The 17,070-nt window shown below is 52.1% G+C and overlaps 1 protein-coding gene across 1 annotated transcript in view; it reads right to left on the bottom strand.

Moving 5' to 3' along the window:
- TDRP (testis development related protein) overlaps window positions 1-16,730 on the bottom strand; it is a 31,513-nt gene extending 14,783 nt beyond the window's left edge. Inside the window, exon 1 of the mRNA XM_059384114.1 lies at window positions 16,492-16,730. Coding sequence (XP_059240097.1) covers window positions 16,492-16,605 — 114 coding nt within the window. The 5' untranslated portion in view covers window positions 16,606-16,730. The remainder of the gene's footprint in view (window positions 1-16,491) is intronic.
- Between the last annotated feature and the right edge of the window lie 340 nt (window positions 16,731-17,070).

The following is a 17,070-nucleotide window of genomic DNA, read 5'->3' on the forward strand; positions in this document are numbered from 1 at the left end:
GAAAGAAAAACCTGTCCAACAATATCCTATATCCAACAAAGCTATCTTTCAAAAAAAAAAGGAAGAAATAAACCAGATAAACAAGTTTGAAAGAATCTGTTGCCTTACAAGAAACGCTAAAGGAAGTCCTTCAAGCTGAAAGCAAGTAACACATAGAGTAAGCAAATCCACATGAAAAAAACCAGCACTGGTAGGGGTCATTATTTAATTATATGTAAAACACAGTAAACATAGCTATTTTTCTGGGGTGCCGGTTGGCTCAGTCAGTTAAGTGGCTGCCTTTAGATCAGGTTATGATGATCCTAGGGTCCTGGGATCGAGTCCCACATCGGGCTCCCTGTTCAGCAGGGAGTCTGCTTCTCCCTCTCCCTCTGCCCCCGCCCTGCTCCTGCTTTCTCTCTGTCAAATAAACAAATAAAATCTTTTTAAGAAGCCTGTTTTTCTTTCTTCTCACAGCCAATTTTAAAAAGACTGTAGACAATAATATGCATATAATGTACTCTTGGACCTATAATACATACAGGTATGATGCATGTGTAATGCATTTGCCAACAACAGCATTAAAGAGGTGGGTGAGGAAAGACTGTGTTGGGCTAAGAAAAGGACCACAGACAGTAAATGATAAGAAAAAATTAAAATGTCACCTGAGAAAATATACACAATGCAAAGAAAGGGTCAGAAGAGGAACAGAAAAGCAAAACAGATGCACGACCTAAAAACCAAACGTAAAATGGCAGATGGAAACCTGCTAGGGCAGCAATACTCTATTACATGTAAACACATTAAATAATCCAATCAGAGGCAGAGATGGTCACCCTGGATTTTAAAAACTGATTCAACTAAAGGCTGGCTGTAGGAAACATACTCTAAATTCAAAGATAAAAAGAGATTAAAGTAAAAGGAAGGGCGAAGAGAAGTCCTATAAACAGGAGCCACAGAAGAAGCTGGAGCAGTTGCATGGGTGGATAAGAGAGACATTAAAATTTCAAAAGTTATTAAAGATAAAGAAATGTTATAATGATAAATAGATTGCCATCAGGAAGGCATAAAGATTCATACTAACAGAACAAAATACAAGAAGCAAAAATAGGAGAAATAATAAATTAAGGGAGAACTAGACAACCCAACAATAAAAGATATCCACTATCCATAACGAGTAACACTACTACAATAACAATAAAAGATATCCACTATCCATAACGAGTAACACATAAGCAACACAAGACATGACAACCACTATAAACTAACTAGAACTAATGTATCTAGAGAACATTCTGTCTAGCAATAGAATACATGCTCTCCTCAGGAGCAGAGGGAGTAGTGTTCAAGACAGAACATATGCCAGGCCTAAAGCAAATCTCAATACATTTAATAGGATTGGGAGACGTGGCTGGTTCAGCTGGTTGAGTGTCTGCCTTCCACTCAAGTCATGACCCTGGGATCCTGGGACTGAGCAGGTGGGCTCCCTGCTCAGCGGGGAGTCTGCTTCTCCGTCTCCCTAGGCCCCTCCCACCACTTGCGCACACTCACTCTCATATAAAGCTCTCTCTCAAATAAATTAAAATCTTTTAAAAAATAATAGGTTGAAATCATTCTGAATAGGTTCTTTGCCAGCAATGGTATGAAATTAGAAATCAATAGCAGGAAAAACTCACAAATATATGGAAATTAAACAACGCATTCCTAAATAACCAGTGAATCAAACAAAAACTGAAAAAGGAAACCAAAAATAGTCTGAAATCAATTACAGAGAAGATACAACATTCCAAAACTTATGGGATGCAGCTAAAGCAGTGTTTACTGGAAAATGTTTAACCTTCGATGTAATAAAGACTTCAAATCAATAATCTAAACTTCTACCTTAACAATGGGGAAAAAGCAAAAAATAAAAAACCAAAATAACACAAAGCAGAAGGAAGGAAATAAAAGATTAAAGCAGAAATCAGTCAAGAAAAGAACAAATAACTTACACATGCAGAGAACACACTGGCGGCTAGCAGAGGTAAACGGGTGGGGAGACGGGCCAAATGGGTCAGGGGAGCAGGAGGAACAGGGCTGCTTTCACAGAGGAGTAAACCCCGGGGATGAAAGGCACAGCACAGGGAATGCGGCCCGTGGTGCTGCAGTAGTGCGGTATGGGGACAGAAGGCAGATGCGCTTGTGAGCCCAGCACAATGTGTGAAGAACCGGAATCACAATGTTGGACACCTGAAACAAATGTAACACGTCAACTATACTCAAAACATTCTCTTAAGCAAAAAAAAAGAACCTACAACAAAGCAGTGGCGATCAGGAGAGTGTGGGACCGGCACAGGAATGGACAGAATGAGAATGCGGAGACAAAGCCGTCCAAGATCAGCCGATTTTCTGGAAGGGAGCGGAGACAACCAACGAGGAAAAGAGGTCGCTGACGAGTGACGCTGGGGCTCTGGGACAGCCGCACGCCGAAGAATGACGCTGCACCCTTCCCTCACCCGCATACAAATGTGGACTCAAAATGATCGAGGATCTACATATAGGAGCTAAGGGACGCCCGGGCGGCTCCGTGGGTTAAAGCCTCTGCCTTCGGCTCAGGTCATGATCCCAGGGTCCTGGGATCGAGTCCCGCATCGGGCTCTCTGCTCAGCGGGGAGCCTGCTGCCTCCTCTCTCTCTGCCTGTCTCTCTGCCCACTTGTGATCTCTGTCTGTCAAATAAATAAATAAAATCTTTTAAAAAATAAAAATTAAAAAAAATAAAGGAATAAAATTAAACACTTAATTTAAATAAGTGTTAAGTAATTTAAATAAAAATTAATTTAATTTAATAATTAAAATTTTAAATTTAATAATGTAATAATTTAAATTTAAATAAGTTTTTAATAAGTGTTAAATAAGTGTTCTGAAACACTTAACAGAAAACATAGGGAGCAAATCTTTAAGATCTTGGCTTTGGAAAAGGATTCCTAGATAAGATACTAAACCAGAAGCAACAAAAGAAAAAGAGATAAACTGGAGTTCATCATTATTTTTAAAAACTGTGCCTCTAAGGACACCATCAAGAAAGTGAAGTCAACACACAATGTGAGAAAATATTTACAAATCCCATCATCAGATAAGGACTTGAATCAAGAATATATGAAGAACTTTAACATTAATAGTAAAAAGAAAACCCAAGTTTTAAAAGTAAGCAAAGCATCAGAATAATCTCTCTCCAAAAGCTGTATAAATGGGCAATAAGCACATGGACAAATACTCAGTACATCAGGAAAACAAATCAAAACCACAATGAGCTACTACCTTCGACCCCCCTAGGATGGCTACAATCCAAAAGTCAGATAATCACAGGGGTGCGGAGAAACCAGACCCGGGGCACCGGGGAACTCAGCAGTGAAGTGGCTGCCACCACCTCAGGTCATGATCCCAGAGTCCTGGGACTGGACCCCCTGTCGGGCTCCCTGCTCAGTGGGGCACCTGCTTCTCCTGCCCCTCTCCAGGCCCGGCTTGTGCCCTCTCTCTAACAAAATCTCTTAAAAAGATAAATAGTTAATTCAAAAAATTTTAAAAAGGAAGAACTCAGATCTTCAAAATGACTGCCGGGAATGTCCAATTCCTGGGTGCAAGCGTCCAGGAACACAGTCCAGCAGGTTCCTGAAACGATCACACTCACAGTTGCCATATGACCCAGTGTCTCGGTCTCCAGGCTGCTCTAACACAATCCTACAGACAGGGTGGCTTAGAAAAAACAGAAATTTATTCCGAGTTTTAGAGTCTGGAAGTGCTAGATCAAGGTAGCAATGGGCTTAAGTGTGTGGTGAGGGCCTTCCTCCTGGCTCACTGACGGCGAGCTGACCCCTGGGTCCTGACATGGCAGAAGAAGCGGGCGAGCTCCGTAGGGTCCTCTTCGTAAAGGCACTTAAGGCCACGCAGGAGCGGTGGCATAACCTACCATGTCCAAAGGACCATCACGCTGGGGATTAGGGTTCCACATACGAATCTGGGGAGGCGGCTGATGCGAACGGTCTTCTAGCACACCCGGCGACTGTACCCCTAGATACACACCACCCAACAGAAAACAAGTCCCCACAAAATCTTCTACACACGCTTACAACATCCCAGTATTCACGAGAGCTGAGAGCGGAAGGAGCCCAGACGTGCGGGGCAGCCTGGTGCGCTCAGAACTCACTCGGCGTCAGAAGTAATGAAGCACTGATAAAACGCACAACATGAATGAGTCTTTAAAAATTACATGAAGTGAAAGAGGCCAGTAAAATGGCCACGAAATATACTAAAATCTCTATGATACAAATTACATCAGCATTGCTCAGGGCTGCTTGGGGAGAGAAACAGCAGAGCGCACAGCTTCAGGACTGGGTTTCCTTTTGAGGTCACGAAAATTCTGTTGTCGAGTTGAGAGGTCACCTATCTGTGCATATGCTGAACCATTAGTCTACACAGTAAGGGGGCAAACTGAACGTTATCGGAGCAGTATCGCAGTACAGCGGTGCAGAAGGAAAAGGATGCTCCAGCTCGGAGGTCCCCAGACCTCCGCCCCGCCACATCCACCCCAGCAGCCGCGCCCTGCCAGCCCAAGGCCGCAGTCCCTGCCCACAGCCCACAGGCAGGTGCCTAAGAGCAGTCTTGAGACAGGAAACAACCCCTAACCATATCCCACGCGCATTTCTCATTTTACCCACGAACTGCTGTCTGCGCAAGAACGCCGAGGACCATGGCTGTCGCATACACTCCCATCAAGGCCACCAGGTGTGCGGTGCCTACAAAGCTTTGGCACAATCAACGTGAAACACTCGTTGCTCCGAACATAAGATTTAATACAGAACTACCTTCCAAGTGTTGCGAGAATGTCAGGGCAGCGGGCGGACACTGTGCTCTCTGGACCACACACAGACCACAAGAGTGACCGCGGGCGGACCCCGGGATCTCCAGGCCACACACAGCCCACGACACAGGGGAACTCGAGGCCTGCGTCCCTCAATGCCTCCGTAGCTCACGCAGAGCCACCACACTGTAGGAACCAGAGGTCGCTTTCCTTCTCTGCCCCAGTGCAGAGACCAGGACGTCACTGACCAGCCTGAAGACTCCAGAGACGCAGTGCATTACAGCTGTGTGGAGACGGGAAGAACCATGACTGATGGGCTACAGCAGCAGAATGGTCCTCAAGCCCTGTCCCCTCCCTCCCCAACAAACTCTGGCCCAAATTCAACCCCTTCCCAAGGAGCACAGGTACACAGAGTCTGGCAAAGACAAGGGGGATCCTCAGTCTTCTCTTCCCAGCTGGTGGACAGGAGGCCCCCCCACAGTGCCTGCGCCCATGCGAGGTGACGCTCACCGCCTCGTCCCACCGTCACCGTCCATAGCAGGCACCAGCCGGCAGGAGAGTCCCCAAGGGCAGAGACCTACCCTAATATTAAGTTTCTAATTTTGTAACATGAAGGAGCTGAACATTGATAGAATTTACCCAGAAAAAATAATCTAGAAAAGGAAGAGTTTTACAACTGAGAATTTATTATGTTCCAGCTAATGACTCTAAATAAAGTCTGACTAAGTCTGCATCCGTCCTGGGAGTGCAGGTCAGGCCTCCGGGCCCCACGGAGCAGCTCTGCAGCTTGGTGGGAACCATCCAGCGCCTCTGCAGCGCGCACTTCGGGACTCAGACCGCACTCTGACTCAGGAGAGCTGCCGGATGAAATCTCACCGCTCCCACCCCCCCACGCCCCCCCAATGATCTTTTCTGACCTACACTTCCTGTGATTTTTTTAAATGCTCAATTAGCAATCCCTGGGACAGCTAAAATCAAAACGAAACAAAGAAACAAAAACACCCTGTATCTGTAATACTATGAAATAACTCTGCCTATAACTAGCAGTGTTAAAGTAGCGTGTGTACTAGTGAGCTTAAAGTCTTCTCTAAACGAATGACGTTCTAGCCAGCACAGCCCAAGGACGTCAGAGGGAACACATGACGGTCCTCTAACATCGTTAACTCGGGACTATTCTGTACGTTCTAATCAGTACAATGCACGATATAGAAATGAGTTAAAACTACTCAAAAGGAAATTACAATTATTAATACTGAGGCTAAATAATGAAAAAACGGAAAAGCATCAAATGAACTGTTAGGCCTAAGGAAGTGGCTAAATAGAAAAAATTGCTTTATTACAGTTAAAGACGACAGGAAAGAAGCCACTCACGAGAACAAAACCATTAAAAATATCCAGGAAAAAAGTTTATATGTTGCCTTAACCAATTATATTAAAAGGAAGAGCTGAATAAATGACCATTATAAATGGCACATGACATTAGAAAATGTCACTTCTTCCTGAACAACTGCGCGGGGCTGGCAGGGTGACTTCTCGGTAGGCGCGGGGTGGAGGGCAGAACCGACGGTGGCTCCGGGTCGCACAGGCCTCAGGAGACCCAGATCCAGGCCGCTGCTCCCCAGGGCTCCTGAGACCCAGCGAGCTGCTGTCAACTCTGGCACTGCCGTCGGCCCTCAGGAGCGTGGAACACAAGACCAGAGATCAAATCCAAGAGAGTGAGAGGAAAATCCACAGACTGAAAGAAAATATTAGCAAAAGACATACTGATAAAGGACTGTTGTTTAAAACATACAAAGAAGTCTTAAAAGCCAACAATGAGAAAATGAAAGCCCAATTTAAAATGGGCAAAAGACTTGAACAAACAGTCACCAAAGACAGAGGAAAACCACAAAGGCGGATCCCTGTCCTCAAACCAAAACGAGCCTGTTCCCACTTCCCGGCGCAAAGACCCAACAGCGGCGGCACGGGCGGCGGCACACGGCCAGGCCGGTGCGCTCCTCAGGGCAGAGGGGCCCGGCACGTTTCTTCCAAAGAGAATGTCCCACACTGACTCAAGATATGCCAAGGGTGACCAGTGCATGAGAAGATGGTCCCTATCACATGTCACCGGGGAACTGCGAGTTACGAGACACCGTCACACAACTGTCAGGAGCAGCCACACTGCAGACCAGTTCCCTGCACGGGCGCTGGCGAGGACGGGAAGCGACTGTCCCAGCGCTGCTGGTGGGCACGCACCGGCCATTCGAGGCCAGCATGGCGGCTTCTTTCAAAACGAAACATGCGCTCACCATACGGCCCCCCAGCTGCACTCCTGAATTTCCACCCAAAGAAGTCAAAAACTTAGCACCACTCGAAAACCTGCGCACAGCTTCACTGATAATTTCCCAAACTTGGAAGCAACCAAGACGTCCTTCAGTTACTGCACTGCTAAATACGGTGGTCCATTCGCAACAAAATCTTCCTCAGCACCAACAAGAAAGGAGCCTTCAAGCCATGAAAAGACAAGGGGAAATGGAAATGCAGATCACGGAGTGAAAGAAGTCGGTCTGGGGGCGCCTGGGTGGCTCAGTGGGTTAAAGCCTCTGCCTTCAGCTCGGGTCATGATCCCAGGGTCTTGGGATCGAGCCCCGCATCGGGCTCTCTGCTCCGTGGAGAGCCTGCTTCCTCCTGTCTCTCTGCCTGTCTCTCTGCCTACTTGTGATCTCTATCAAATAAATAAATAAAATCTTTAAAAAAAAAAAAAGAAGTCAGTCTGAAAAACCTACGCCCTGCCTGCTTCCAACTCCGTGGCATCCCGGACAAGGCCGAACTCTGGCAGTGGTACGACCAGCGGGCAGCAGAGGTTTGGGGGTGGGAGGGGGCAGGCAGAGGGGAGACTACGTTACACGACACTACAATGACGGCGTGTCATCACACATTCGTGCGACCCCACAGAGCGTGCACCACCAAGAGTGACGCGGCCACAGGGTTCATCAGATCACCAGTGGCAAATGCACCATCCGGTGGGGGTGCTAATGCTGGGGGGGGGGTGCAGTCCACGGGACATCTCTGCATCGTCCCCTCAATTCTGCTGTGAACCTAAAACTGCCCCCCCCCGCATAATAAAGTCTATTAAAAACAAAAAGAAAATTAAAAACTGGCTCAATAACATGCAAGTAAAAAAAGTGAACAGGAAAGGGAAGACACATTTTTAAGTCTAATTAAAGGAAACTTTTATGTACCTGTTATTTTTTTTTTTAAGATTTTATTTATTTATTTGACAGGGCAAGAGAGCACAAGCAGGAAGAGCAGCAGTGGGAGAGGGAGAAGCAGGCTCCCCACTGAGCAGGGAGCCCAATGCGGGGCTCAATCCGAGGACCCTGGGATCATGACCCGGGCCGAAGGCAGTTGCTTAACCAACTGAGCCCCCCGCCTGTTATTAAATGCGTCATAAAACAGCCAAACTGCAGGAATGGGACAAGAATACACAGAAGAACTCAAGAGAACAGAATGGAAAATCTAACAGACTGCAGCACACAGTGATCTAAGTACACGGTAGGTGGCATGAAAAAGAAGGTAAAAGAACTATTTTTTTAATGGATTTAAAATAACTGGTAATGTATTTTGAGAAAAAAAAGTTAAATCCGTATTTACACAACAGACAGCAAAATAAATTCCACACAGATGAAAGAGTTATTCCTTTGAAATGACGCCATAAAGGAACTAGAAGAATCCGATCTCAGGGAGGAAATGCCTCTCTAGGCATAAAAGCAAGAGGAAACAAACAAAGAGAAATACACAGATTTTTATCATTTTTTTTTTTTAGAATTTCTTAAATCATTTACCTATCTTAATAAAATGTCTAATTTGAGATTCATACACACTTGTAACAAATCAAATACTGGGTGTGGTAGAGTAAAACATTATTTGGTCTTTGTCCTAGTTTCCTGGCATGAAGCTTCTAAAACCCTTGGAATTTACAGCTTTTTGTATGCAAATCATGTGGCTGGGGAGGGGGCTAGAGCGCTGTGGCCAGCCTGGTCACCAGAAAAGCCGACCTGGACAGCACTTTGAGCCTGCTGCCATCCGTCCCCCGGCCCACGGAGGGGAAGCCCTGGAAACGGCCGGAGGGGTCATCTAGGCCCGAGGGGTCATCTGGCCAGCCCCGGTGATGGAGCCTCCCTCTAACCTCTGAAATGACAGGTTCCGGGAACCACCAGGCTGGCGATCACATTCAGGCGTTAGGAGGGGGCGTGACCAGAGATGCTGCCCCTGCATCCCTCCCCTGTGCTGTTCCTAAGTTTTATCCTTTATAGTGAGTAACGGCGAATAAAGCCGTTCACTTGGAAATACAGCGTACGCATAAGACACAGCACCCGTGTGCTCCACCCAGCGCTGCTTCCAGTGGCCAAGACAGAGGCAAACCAGAGTGTCCACTGACCAATGAATGCATAAAGATGGGACACGTGTGTAGTCAGCACGGGCGTGCACGCACACAGACACACACACACAACGGAATATTACCCAGCAATAAAAAAGGAATGAAATCTTGCCAACAGCATGGATGGACGTATAGCATATTATGCTAAACAAAGTAAGTCAGATACAGAAAGACAAATACCGTACAATCTTCTTTGCGGAATCTAAAAGCAAACAAAAGGAAAAAGAAAAGGAAAAAGAAATGAACAAACAGAAACAGACTCCTAAATGCGAAGCGCCATCTGTCAGCTGCCAGGCTCAGACGGGGAGGGAACGCAAGGTACCAGCTTCCAATGATGAAATAATAAAGACAAGGGAATGCGACACACGGCATAGGAAATGTAGTCAAAGACACTGGAACAGCTTTGTATGGTGACCCACAAAGTACAGAAATGCTGAATCAATATGTTATACACCTGAAACTACCATAATACTTTATGTCAACAACACTTCAAGAACATGAAAATAAAGCAGAAGTCTGCAAATAACAGCCCAAAGACCAGCAGTGCTGCTTCTGTAAATAAAGTTTTATCCGCACACCCACATGCGTGCATTTACCTGCTGTCTAGGGCTGTTTGTCTGCTTCGCAGCAAAGCTAAGTAGTAGTGACAGAGCCCATCCGGCGCCCAGAAGAGCTTCGTCTACTTACTATCTGGTCCTTTACAGTAAGCTAACGTGCAGAACACAGAGTAACTACTGGCTTCCAGTCACAAAGTTAGTGACATGGCTGAGGCCCAGGCCTGCCGCCAGCCGACTCCTGGACAGAGACTCTGTCAACACACCTTTTCCCGAGTTCCAGTGCACTGACCGATCGCATCACAAGCTCGGACACGGAAAGCCAGGCCCTGCGCATTTCCTGGAGCGCATCTGAGCGGCGCGGCCCTTCCCGCACGAGATCGCTGGCTGGATCCTCACCTGGATCCTATGCTCCGAAAGGGCCGCCCTCCGGCTTCCCCGCTGCGCCCAGAGGGGCCGGCTCTGTCCCAATCTGTTCCAGCCGCCCCTCGGGCCTCCACCTCACCTCCCAAGGCACAGACTCTGAGCAGCTCTGAGAGCTCTTCTTCCAGCGTCTCGACTACCTTCCGTTCCGAACTCGGGCTCCGCATTCACGTCGGACAGACACCCTAGAATCCTACCTGCTTGGCTGCATTTGCCTCTAACCCCTGCTCCTCAGACAAGCAGTCCTTCTACAACATCACAGAGCCCTCCCGCAAAATCTTTATTATTTACCTAAAAGGTGAAGTCTGAGCTCCTGAACGGGGCTTTCCGAGTCTCCTCAAAATAAGTCTTCCCGCGCCAGGGCAGCCGCACTGCTCGCCCTGTCTCCACACCCTGCCTCGAGAGCTGGCGGCCACAGCGCCCTCCTCCAACACTCAGGAGAGGGAAGTGTCCGGAGACAAGACCCTCTCCTCTCCGGGGCCCCAGGCCTCCAGGCCTTCTCACCTGCTGCTCACCAGGCGACCTTCCACACCTGCGTCAGCCCTGTGTCGGGCGCTTAGCAGCCCCCACGGCATAGTAGAAAGCGCAGCCGCCCCTACAGGGCCCTGAGCCAGAACTCACTGCCGCGGTGCTCCCTAAGGCACCGATCACTGAAACCCTAAAATCTTTCTTTATGTAAAGCATCAGCATTTAGAAGATGAAGAAGTTTATGGTGACCTGATGAGAGCAACGGTGCAGGGCGCCTGGCCGGCCCGGTCAGTAGAGCGCGACTCAGCCTTGGCGTGCGAGTTCGAGCCCCAGGCCGGGCACGGAGCCCGCTCACGCCCACACGCACGGGACCCAGTGACACCTGCGCTCGAAGTCCTCTCGGTGACTGTGCGAGTTCACACAAGACCCTGACCTCCCTGACGTCCTCCATAAACTGGAGTGACCGTCAGCAAGGCCTTGAGCCTCAATTACGCGACGGAGTCATGGCTCTTGGGGAAGGGCAGGGTCGCATCTCTGTCCCCGCTGGAGGGCTGTCTGCGCAGAGACCCTTGCCTTGTGCACCACAACGTGCCCGAATGCCGCCAGCCTTCCCGCAGGGCACCTCGAAGCCTCCTGCCGCAAGGAAGCCAGATAGCGCTTCGGCAGGATGCGGAGACCGTGCAGGACGGCACATCCCCCAGCACAGAGGGCCAGTGGGACCGCGAGGGGACAGTGGCTGGGGAGGGCGCTGCGGCGCCTGAGCGGCCTCGGCCAGGAGAGGGAAACGCCGACACGCCGTGCAGCTCTGCCCTAACAAGCCTGAGCGAGGAGGCGACTCTGCAAACCCAGCACCGGCAGCGCACCAGGGAGAGGTCACCATGAGGCCCTGCAGCGACACGCGTGCGGCGCTCCCCGCAGGGTCCGGCCCGTGGCACAAGCTGGCGTTTAAGCCCCGGAACGGAGACGGCCACTTGCTGAGAAACCCATGTCTACCGGCTGCCGGGGGTCGGGGCCGCGCGTCAGCCTCGGGCTCCCGGCGTGATCCCGGGGTCCTGGGACCGAGTCCCGCTCGGGCGCCCGCTCCACGGGTGTCTGCTTCTCCCTCTCCCTCTGCCCCTGCCGCTCCCCTGCTGTGCTCTCCCCCCGACAAATCAACATAAAAACCTAAAAAAAAAAGAGAAATCTCCGTCAACGGAAGTGCTCCACTCACCGGGCGCCGCGGCGAGCTCTCCCGAGAGACGTCGGGCTGCCCCTCACACAGCAGCGCCGCTGGGCGCCAGCCTCGGTGCTTCCGCGGGCCGAGCCCCACAGACGCCGTGGATCTGCCGGGCTCGGAGGCTCGGCCTTCACGTCCTCGGCCAGGAGCGCCTGCCGCTGGCTGTCCCGGGAGGTGGATCGCCCCCCCCCCCCCCCCCCCCCCCCCGCCCCGCGGGGGGGGGGGGCGCCCCCCCCCCCCCCCCCCGGCGCCCCCGGACGCTGTGCGCCAGCCCCGGTCCGCCAGCGAGCTGGGTCCCCCCTCCTCAGGCTCTGTGATGAGCAGAAGCGACCAGAGTCCGTCTTCCCTCAGAGCAACTCCCGCTAGACTTTCGGGGCAGAAGCTCTGGTTTATGTGACCCCCGCGACTCCCCAAGAAGAACTTGCTCAGCGTGTGCTGAATTCGCAGACGCCTGCGGTGAACAGACAGGAAAACAACAAAATCCAGGGGCGCCTGGGTGGCCCAGAGGGTTAAAGCCTCTGCCTCCTACTCAGGTCGTGATCCCAGGGTCCTGGGATGGGCCGGGCATCGGGCTCTCTGCTCAGCGGGGAGTCTGCTTCCTCCTCTCTCTCTGCCTGCCTCTCTGCCTGCTTGTGATCAAACAAATAAAATCTTAAAAAAAAAAAAAAAGTAAACAACAAAATCCATCCAGTTCTCAAGGCTCATTCTTAAACAACTGGCAAAAGTGCTCCTCGGCGTCCGTCTTTGGCTTCTAACGCTAAAGCTGGGGTCGGTTAGCCCGTCTTACACCTTAACCCCCCTCGATGACACAAGGCAGAGAAGGCTGTGTTTCCCCCAGGTGTTCACCCGTCTCATCCCCTGGAGGGGTCCCGGGGAGAGGACGTGCGGCCTCAGGCAGAAGAGTCACTCCCAGTCTGAATCTCACTGAACCCACGCTGCCCAATGCACACGTGACGTGGACGGCTGAGTTTTCGAGAATGTTCTAAGTCATGCCACCTTAAGTAAAAAACCAGTGAAAGTAAACCCAAAACTAGGACTTTAAAGTCGTAGGAGTGAAGGCTGTAACCTAGCATTTATGGGGGCACACTTTACACAGCAGTACACCAGGGCCTGGGAGCGACAGACACCAGGCCTGGGTCGTTTCTGTCTGCCTGTCCCTCGCTGTGCCCACGGATGGGGCCGTACGACTCTACACGGGCCGGCAAAGGACTGGAAGGCCCCACAGGCCAAGCAAGCACAAGAACCAGCAAATCTTGCCGACGAGCTCGTCTGGATCTGGGGGAATTCTGGAGCTGTGCTGTCCATTCGTCATCCTAGCCAAACACGGGCTGGCATGGTGAGGAACCGCATTTCTAATGATACGTCACTTTAAAAACAGTTACTCAGGGCCACCTGGGGGGCTGTGTCAGTGAAGCATCTGCCTTCAGCTCAGGTCACAATCCCCAGTCCTGGGATCCAGGCCCACGTGGGGCTCCCTGGGGGTTCTGTTTCTTCCTCTCCTCCTCACTCGTGCTCACACTCACTCTCAAATAAATAAGAAAATAAACAAAATCTCTAAAATCAATAAACATGAGACTTATCAAAACTTGTCTCTCCTTGTTAAATGACTGCAACCATTGATTCGCTTTATAAACCTTACTACTAAATTTTCATGTAAAATAGTCCATATTCGTGACAACAAAGGCCAGCAGCCTGAAGACAGCTCAGAAACGGTTTCCTACTGTGACAGCTGTGGTAGTAACAGTTCGGGGTTACCGCTGGTTCGGTTACCCACACCCACGCTCCGATTCTGAACATCTCACATCTCAAACTTACTATGGCCGGACACTAAGCTATTCTTTTCTTTTTAAACAAGACATGGATTACAGCCGTGTGAGCGGATTTCCAAGGACACAGGACACCAGACAGCAACCCCGACAGAACACGGTCCTGGAGCAGGACAGCAGGTTCTCTGCTCTCGCGGGTGACCCCACAGCACGAGTGACCTGGCAGAGGCTGCCTGTGGGGCGTCCAAGACTGGAGACAACGCACAACACACAGCCTCCTCCTACCGAACCTGGACAGACCCACCAGTCCCTCCCACTGTGAATCCCTACTTCTTCAAGTGGTAAAATAAAATCTTGTAGGCAGAAGTTTTACAGTAGATGTGTCGTGAATTTGCTTTGGGATAGAGAAGGGTCCTCCTGAAGGGACTAACTGCTTGTGGGGTATGACTAGCCCATCCCGAGTCCACACGCCTTGGATTTCCACAGCCAAGGGCTTCCACACAGTAAACCACACATACCCTGAACACAGTAACACAAGAAACACAGCCACACCTCACTCGCAGGACACACAGAACAAACCCCAAACGGCGGTGAGTGTGGCTGTGACTTCTGAGATCCAACACAAAACACACATTCCATGAAAAAATAACTGATCACCTGGGCTGCATTAAAATCAAAAACTTCTGCAAACACAACAGAATTAAATTAAAACTTCTGCTCTGTGAAAGCCACTGGCAAGAAGGCAGCCCACGGACTAGGAGTAAATGGTTGAGAAAGACATCTGTGATAAAGGACTGTTACCAAAACATGAACTCTTCAAAATCAGTAAGAAAAGAACAAGCAACCGGGCTGACCGAGGGCCCGAAGCTCCGGGCACTTCAGCGAAGAGCGGGGGAAGGAGAAGGTGCTCCAGGTTGCCGGCAAGGCAAGCTGCAACCACCAGTCACCACCTGGCGCCCAGGGCACGGGCCGCACCGCGTGCTGGCGAGGCGGTGGCGCCCAGGTGACTCCCACTCCCTGCCGGCGGGATGCAGAACGTGCGGCCGCGGTGCAGAGCTGCGGATTCTCCAGAACGTGCGGCCGCGGTGCAGAGCTGCGGGTTCTCCCAGAACTTAACCACCTCTCACCCTCCCCGACGCAGCCCACTCTTGAGCGTTTCGCTGAGTTAAAACTTGAAGCCCACGCAAACACCTGCACAAAGCAAGCAGCTTCGTTCCTAACTGCCACCGGGACGCCTTCCACAGGTTGATGGACACATGGTGCAGCCGCGCGATGAAATGTTCCTTAGGTCTAAAAAGAAAAGAGCTCTCAAGCCTGGAAAGGACAGAGGAACCACAAACACAGACTGCTACACAAGACAGGCCGGCCTGAGAAGGCTCCATCCCGTATCTAACTCCAGGACCTCCCGAAAAGACAGACCTTGGGGCACAAGGGAGGGATGAGGAAGTAGAACAGGGGGTCTGTAGGGTCTCAGGATTAGGGAAACTTCTGGTTCTCTAACAGTGCAGACATTTCACGTTACATTCTTCAAAATGTATCACACACACACCCCCCACCCCCAGGGTAAGTGCCTGCGTGTCCCACGTGGACCCCTGGATAACAGAGGTTCGCCGGTGACAACAAATGGGCGAGGACCAGGCAGTGAGGGAACAGGGAGTGCGGGGGGGTATGGGGGAACACGTTGTCTTCTGCACGCAGCTGTGCTGGGTACCTGAAGAACAAAGTCTATTAAAATATGAAAAAAATACACTGTGAGCTAAGATGACAATTCTGTAAGAAAGAGGATCCATTAGAAGCGTTAACAGCGCACAGCCAGGACGGATTCCCATTCTTAAGAGCTCATCCAGAAACAGCATTATTTACAATACTAAGTAATTCCGTTGCCACATACAAACAACATGTAAATGCTCCACATTATATTTACGAGAGTGCTGTTCAAGCACTCAAAATCTCCGGACTCAAGCAGCTGGAAGTTGGATGGGCACGAGCACGACCCAACAGCGCACGGACGGGCCAGCTCGGAGCGGAACCGTATTAAACGGTTCATCAGATGCACTGAAGTCCTCCAAGAAGTAGCGGCTTCAGTCTGGAAACTAAGTTACGTTCCTCCCAGCGGGGAGGAGACACCTCAACGACCGCAGCGCCTCGGAAGGAAACACATCATTAACCTCGGTACGAGCCTCAGCAGCAGCAGGAGTTTCCAAACATTTAACAAAAGCAAAAACAAAAACAAAAGAGAAAAAGAGAAAAAGAAATTTTATGACCACGTCCTTTTAAAGAAAAGCTGAATGTCTGACCTCGATTTCCTGGGGCGAGAGAGGACCGCCGCGCGGGCACGGGGGAGGGGCACACGTGTAACGCGTCCAGGCCCCACCTGGGATCCTTTTTAATTAAGAAATTCTGAGCATTCCAAGCATGTCTCCCGCTGGCACGGCCCGCGTCCGTCCGTTTTCCGCACGAAGGACACCTGCCTCCTTCCCCCACACAAAGGTTCACGGAAACCCCGACCCACAGCAGTGTCCGAGCGCGCCCTCGCGTCCGCGCGCAGCCCCCCTGCCCCCAGCCGGCCGGACCCGCGCGGCGCGGACTCGCCAAGGTCCCAGGGGAGCCGCTCCCCGGCCCCCGGCCCCCGGCCCCCGGCGAGGACGTGGGGTTCAACGCCCGCGAACCCGGGGGGCCGGCGCGGACCACAGCGGCGCGGCCCCGCGGCCGGGCCTCACCTGCGCAGCCCCACCTGCGCGCCCCCAGCCGCGCGCCCCGACTCCGCACTGCCCCGGGCCCGGCGCGCGCACCCCTCCGCGCGCCCCCCGCCCGCATCTCCCCCTACCTGCGCGGCGGCGGCGGCGGCGGCGGCGGTGGCCGGCGGCGGACCCCCTGGCAGGCCGTCCTCCTCCTCGGGGGGCTCGTCCAGGAGCACCCGGCTCCGGTTCAGCTTCCACATGCTCCGGGGAGGCTCCGCGGTCCGTGCGTCTCCGCGCCCCTGCTCGGCCGGCCCGCAGCGCAACGACGCTCGGGCTGCGGCTCCTGCGGGACCGGGACGCGGCGAGTGGGGCAGGGCGGGGCGGGGCGGCGGCGGCGGCGGCGGCGGCGGGGCCCAGCCCACCCCGCCCGGACCCGACCCACCCCGGGCGGCCCGAGCCCCCGCCCCCGCCCGCGCCGGGCCTGCCCCCCATACCCGCCCCCCGCGCCCGGCACAGGCCCCTCCCCAAGCAGGCCCACCCGCACACCAGGCCGCCCTCCCACCGCACCCCGGCCTCGGCTCCTCCTTGGGGCCCCCAACCCAAGGTCGCCCCCCCCCACCCCGCGAGCCCCGGGCCGGCCCCGGCCCCCAGGACCACGCCGCCCCTCCTCCCAGCGATGGTCCAGCCCCCCCACCGCCCCCTCCGCGAGACCCCGCCCCCCACGG

Source organism: Mustela nigripes, chromosome 18 (assembly GCF_022355385.1).
Source record: "Mustela nigripes isolate SB6536 chromosome 18, MUSNIG.SB6536, whole genome shotgun sequence".
Taxonomy (NCBI): Eukaryota; Metazoa; Chordata; class Mammalia; order Carnivora; family Mustelidae; genus Mustela; species Mustela nigripes.